General features: G+C 44.8%; 2 protein-coding genes across 2 annotated transcripts in view; one reads left to right on the top strand and one right to left on the bottom strand.

Annotated features, from left to right (window-relative positions):
- LOC134181210 (uncharacterized) overlaps positions 1-970 on the top strand; it is a 9,439-nt gene extending 8,469 nt beyond the window's left edge. Inside the window, exon 8 of the mRNA XM_062648441.1 lies at positions 399-970. Coding sequence (XP_062504425.1) covers positions 399-732 — 334 coding nt within the window. The 3' untranslated portion in view covers positions 733-970. The remainder of the gene's footprint in view (positions 1-398) is intronic.
- A 702-nt stretch (positions 971-1,672) lies between these two features.
- LOC134181348 (F-box/WD repeat-containing protein 5-like) lies at positions 1,673-5,601 on the bottom strand. Its single transcript, XM_062648611.1, has 2 exons — positions 4,345-5,601; positions 1,673-2,173 (listed from the first exon to the last, which is right to left on the bottom strand). Exons 1-2 carry the CDS (start codon positions 5,568-5,570, stop codon positions 1,978-1,980), a joined length of 1,422 nt encoding a protein of 473 aa, XP_062504595.1. The 5' UTR covers positions 5,571-5,601; the 3' UTR covers positions 1,673-1,977.
- Between the last annotated feature and the right edge of the window lie 539 nt (positions 5,602-6,140).

The following is a 6,140-nucleotide window of genomic DNA, read 5'->3' as shown; positions in this document are numbered from 1 at the left end:
TTCACAAAGATCTACTGCTAGTTTGGGTTATCCTGTGGTTCTGTCAAACAGTATTTTGTTTTATATGTAGCCACATTGCCCGTTGTTGCTGTGGACTTGCTGCTCATTCTTCTATCCAAATTGTCTATATGTATATCACAATTAGCAGTCAAATAGACTCGACATTCCTACAATACAACCACGTCTCTAGCTGGAATCGGCAGTAACACTCAACCGGCACAAACACAACACACAAACGATCATCGACACTAAACATTCAGCACACTCTATGTATCTAACACGCCACACCTATTCACACACACTATTAGACCAAGACCATCTGTTGACTCGCACAAATCTCTCTGTTGGTGTCTACACGTGAAACTCAGTTACATTACCATTTGATCTCTGATTTTTAGATACGACATCATGACATCATGTTGGTGTGTCGACCCTCAGGATCGCATAACGTTCTCCGAAATCATCGAACGTCTTGATAACCACCTGAAAGAGCAAGCCAACTACGTCGAACTATACAATCCCGACAGGTCGGAGGATCCCTATGTCAACTGGAAACCGTTCCATGAGCCATCGCTGCACAAGGACGAAGACGCCGATCCCGACAGTCACCAGGAACAATCTCCAAACAACAAGAAGGAAATTGTTTTTGAGTGTGGAGAGATAGAGAAGGTGAGTGCTGATGAGTCGAAGGAGCATGTCAATGATGAGATGACTGAATGCATTACCGTGTGATCCTGATTTGGTGCATAAATTAGTCTAGTTGTAATACAGATTATATATGTAGTGCACGTGATGAGGTGCACGTGATGATTGTCTAGAGATAAGTTATTTCACTTTTTATGTTTTTATTTAATGAATGCGGCTACTCGAGTTAGTTAGCACTGATTTACGAAGAAGACACTGTCTATTGATATCAAATGTGGAGTTTTTGAAATAATTGAAGCGAAATATATTGTTGTGGTCATTTGTATCCAGTTGCATCGACATGGCGACATAGTTCACTATTGATTAATTAATTAGATTTATTTAATTAGTTCAGAAAGTTAATTAACTTGGTTGACATTTTGATATTAATTAGGTTGATTAATTTGGTTACAATAAATTAGTATGTAAAAGAACTAATTATTAGTAAAACTTAATTAGAAAACTAAATTACATAATTAATATTTCCATGCAGACTCTATTTATTAATTTATTTTCCTAATTAATTAATTTTCCTAATTAATATATTTTTCTGATTGGTTTAATTAATTTGGTTGAAATTAATTAGAAAATGAAATAATTTTTAACCAAATTAATTGAACTAATTAGGTTAATTAATTTGGTTACAATTAATTAGAAAAATAATTGTTTAAAATTAATTTAGGAAACGTACTAATGAATTAATTACTTAAATTTGTACAAGTCACTGGCTGTTAACAGCTGAAGTTTACACACTGAAGGATTAATTAATTGATTTACTACCTTAATTAATAAACTCTCGGCTTGAGTGCGCATGGGCAGTCTCGGAGGTCCAGTGACACTGTTGCGTGGCCTCACAAGCCAGACTTTTGCGCGCAGTCGCTGAAACGCACGTGAATCACACGAAGAGGAGGAGCTAGTGTATATACAGGCATGCGTCAGTGGCTTGATTACCCGATGCCCGGATATCCAGGCTAAGGGTATAGTAGCTCTCTAGCCGACGACCGTGCGACTGTATTTTTAAAAATATTAAATTAGAAAGTTTGCTTAAATTTCTAGTTTAGCTTTTGATTTGCTTGCAGTTAGAGTTAGATGCGTCCCCTGGTGGGTAGAGCCTTGGCCACCCCTGGCTGAGTAAGTTGCTTGAATAGTCAAAATTTGTTTCAATATTCGTTTATCTACGTTCGTCATACTGTGACGAGCTTGACAGCAAAGGGCATGCAGACATTATGACCGAGCATGCAGTCAACGTTAAAACAATCAAAAAACTCAACTTTTCTGCTTGTTCTCTTGTTCTTATTTTTTCTGACTTTTGATGAGTCGTTTCGAATGCCACACTCGTAGACTGCCGTCGCCGCTCGCACTCACCAGCATGTGGTCGTTGACGGGGTTGAAGGCGACGGCGTTGACGGCGTCGTCGTGGCCTTGCAGAACGGCCACCCTCGCTCCTGAGCATCTGTTCCATATTTTGACGGTCTTGTCGAAGTCGCCACTGAAAGAGAACGGATTTTGTAACGACAAGAAAAATTTGTATCAAAACTGCAGAGAGATTGTAAATTGACATTAGGGCAGTTGGAAGAAATTAGCAGACAGACTCACAAATATACTAACAAATGTACAAGGAACAGACGGACTGACAAAACAGACTGAGATGGACAGACAGACAGATGGATACACACACACACACACACACACACACACACACACACACACACACACACACACACACACACACACACACACACACACACACACACACACACACACGCACACAGACAGATGGATGGACGAACAGACAGACAGCAAATAATTGCTTTTAGTCTTGGTTGTCTAGAGGTCGCCACACGGTTTTTGTAAACAAATTCAAATTTAAAATTTAGAGACACGCCTACTCCAACTACTGCAGCTGCTCCAACTACTGCAGCTGCTCCAACTACTACAGATCCAGACCGGCTGTCGTACAAGTAACTACTAGGCTGCAACTTCTACTGCAGTCCTTCTCGCTAAGCAGACACTGTAAACAGCCTGACTGCAGTACGACTAGACATTGATCGCGCGAGGAACGACTCGCCACAAAACCAGGTCGCACAATCGTCTAGATGGATCACTTGACCTGGAGTCTATCACTTGACCTTAAGTCTAGATCTATGGTTTCATCCACGTGTATAGATGTCCGTTCAACGGTTGCGCGCGACATCATCGGCTTGAGATTGTAGACAACGTCGGTTGCGCATGCGTGCAATCATTACGCCGATTTCGAGGTAATTTTTGCGCGCATGCGTAAACAACGTGTACCAGGCCCTCTTGTCCGGGCGCGCAAGAGAGCCTGGGTGCGAGGCTAAAACAGCTAGCCTAGTCGTTTCATACGGGAACCGGGCACGACGGCGCGAGATGGTCTTTACGAGGCTACAAACGGGTGTGTACAGTGACGTAGGGGGATTTTGAACCAAAGGTGCTCAACATAACCGATATATAATAAGGTATATATATATATATATGCATTGCCATTGCAATCGATTTCTTGACAAATGACGGATTTTTCACGGAACGAGCAAGGCCTACTACGCACGCGTGTATACTTGCCTTTGAGCGGACTGTCTGTGTTTTAGTATCTAATTTACGGGATACTCGAACACCTGATGACTCCCCTAGCCACGCCACGTGCGTAGGCAGGATTTCTATTGGCAGTTACTAGTTAATATCAATATCAAAGAAATCTATGTATCTAATAGTACTTTAGAACGATTATGACAGTTTTCTTATTAATAATGTCAATATCATTATAATCTCTATCATTCAGACTCATTTCCTGCCGGTTATCAGCTCAAACTATGACGCTCTAGTTGACAAACGAAAATGATCACGTGTTACTATCGTAGTACGTGGTAGACTACCATCTTTCCTCTCTTCGTTACACCCACCCACCCTTTTTGACGGCAATCTGTACACATGCCTTTAACTACGCCCCTGAACTGAACCAAAACACACCTTGAAGATACTAAGACGCAGACGACACAAAGCTCTATAGACGCAGACGACACGAAGCTCTACACAAGTTGACAGGGCCGACGGAAGCAGTGGAAAAGTGAAGCGGGCTAACGCGCGTTAAAAGCGTACCTTAACGTACACTACAAACCAGCTGGCCTATACACACTTTTCTACTTACTTTATTCGAATAGTGGCCGTTCTCGAATAGAAGCCTCCCTCGTTTAGAAGCCGCAGCTGAAGAAACTTGTTGAAAATAGAGGTCGCCCTCGAATTGAGGCCGCACTAGTAAGAAAAGTTACTGACCACGCCCATATCATGCTTTGATGCTTCCGCGTCAATCTCATCCTATCACGTGCACTCGTCAATTATAGCAAATAGTCGTGGTGTGTTCAGCTAAATCTGCCGCGGTTGGCACCTTCAAAAGTGTCCAGTTATGTCAACCGAATAAAATGTGACGTTCATGTACCGACACGTCATGGTGTGAAGTAGAGACTTAAAATAGAGGCCCCCCTCGAATACAAGCCACCTCGTTTAGAGGCCGCAGTACTTTGTTAAAAATAAATGCCGCGGCCACTATTCGAAGAAATACAGTAATTAAATTTTTGAAACTGCAGCGACCATGGCCGCTGTGGCTCCGTCAGCCCTGAACTTGTATGACAGTTTATTGACACTAACCTTGCAAGGTAGTTTTTGCAGTTGACGTCGAGAAAGGTAAAGACACATCCCGTCCGCGGCACGATGAACCACGATGCCTTCAGTTGAATTATCGCCACCTCGACCCGCCGGTCGCTGTGATAAAGTGCGCCGACCGCTTCGCCAAAACTGCGCACGCTCGTCGTCTCGTAGTCGCCGCCGACCGCCATCTCGGTCATTCGCATCTTGAGAAACTGATTGGTCGAGAAGAGACGTACCCCGGATACGCGCGCGTACACATGGGTCGCCACCCTGTCGCTTGCTCGGATCGTTTCTCTCTGCAGCGACGAGTACGGCGCGCCGTTCGAAGCGGAAGTACAACATCCGATCTGGTAGGGACAGAAAGAAGAAGCACCGCTGCTGTAGAGCATGCGATCGCATTTGAGTTTTCCTTCCAGCGCGTCGTCGCATTCGTGCCATACATACAACGGCCGCTTCCGAGGGATTGAATTAGAGCGCTGCATGATGTAAACGGACCGATGAACGACGCTGGTAGCGATTCCGTGGTCGCTCACGTGAGCGCGGCGCACTCTAACCCGGATGCCTTTGCCCGACCCGTCGATCTCCCCGTACAGAAATGCGCTTTCGTTCTCCCAGCTCGCGTAGACATCCGACGACAACGACAGACTACCCACGAGCTTTAGCGTCGGTAGATTACTTACATCGTAAACGTAGATCCCACAAGACTGCGCATGCTGTATCCCGCCGGTGCAAAGCAAGAGCAGCGAGTCATCATCGTTGAACTCGCTGTAAAAACAGTAGAAATCTCCACTCACCTCCCCATCGTCTTCCGTCCACCAGAGCACCTCTTGGTAATAGTCTAGCCTATACGACGACGTCACCTCGAACAGACACACTCTCCCACTCTTCGACGCGCTACAGACGAATCTCCCGTTGCGACTGAAAGCGACGTGGAGAACCTCCGACTTGTTGCGCAGCTTCACGCGCTGAACGCTGACGCGGGGAACGTCCTCTTCGATCGATCGATACACTTGTATGGTTGGAGAGAGGCGACAACAGTCCACGTGGTCCGAACCCAGCGAGTCGTCGAGCGGATAACGTTTGTGGATGAGTCGTTGCCACAGTGAGTTGTCGTGCGAGAGTCGATGCCATTTGCTGCATGTTCGTCCCGCGGTGAGGATGGCCGAAGGCGTGAGGTGGGAGAAGATTTGCAGCGTCGTCTCGTCGGGAAGTTTTAGCGCCGACATCTTGCTTGTCTCGCGGTTGAGGTCGGAATGAGTCGGAGGATGATGGACGCGTTAATAAATTAAAAGAGAGGTGTGGATGGAGGTGTTGCATGCCGAAGGCGTGTTTTGTTGGTGTGGTAAGTGCCGTTGCAGTTGTGATGCTCACGCCGCATTTTATATGCCGCCACTCGAGGTGGCTAGAAAAGTGAGTTTTGCTGTGTAGTATATGTTGACATTGTATTCTTACTTTGTTTTATGATCAAATAGATATCAATATATCGTAACGATATAGTCAAGCTCTGACAACCTTGCCAAGCTGATAATTATTAAATAATAATTAATTAACTTTCCTCTTGTTTGGGTCACAATTTGCCTGGAGCCACAAATGGCGCTGTTACAGTGATATGTGTTTCCCAGGGTTACAAGTTTCCTCTAGCGTTTTGTGTGTCCCCGCACACATATCACTGGACGGACGACAACAAGGACAGTGATATGTGTTTTCCTGGGTTACAAGTTTTCCCGCACACATATTCCTAGTGTTTTGTGTGCACTGCCCCGCTAATTATATATAGTTGTGGTTCTACACACACA

The sequence above is a fragment of the Corticium candelabrum genome, chromosome 6 (assembly GCF_963422355.1).
Source record: "Corticium candelabrum chromosome 6, ooCorCand1.1, whole genome shotgun sequence".
Lineage (NCBI taxonomy): Eukaryota > Metazoa > Porifera > Homoscleromorpha > Homosclerophorida > Plakinidae > Corticium > Corticium candelabrum.
The sequence above is the reverse complement of the archived record's forward strand: the minus strand, read 5'-3'. Positions and strand labels throughout refer to the sequence as shown.

Excerpts from the sequence above, each read along its gene's own strand:
- LOC134181348 (XM_062648611.1), bottom strand. The coding sequence starts at position 5,570 with ATGTCGGCGCTAAAACTTCCCGACGAGACGACGCTGCAAATCTTCTCC. Across the intron at positions 2,174-4,344 it reads TGCAAAAACTACCTTGCAAG|TGGCGACTTCGACAAGACCG; the intron begins GTTAGTGTCAAT and ends GTTCTCTTTCAG.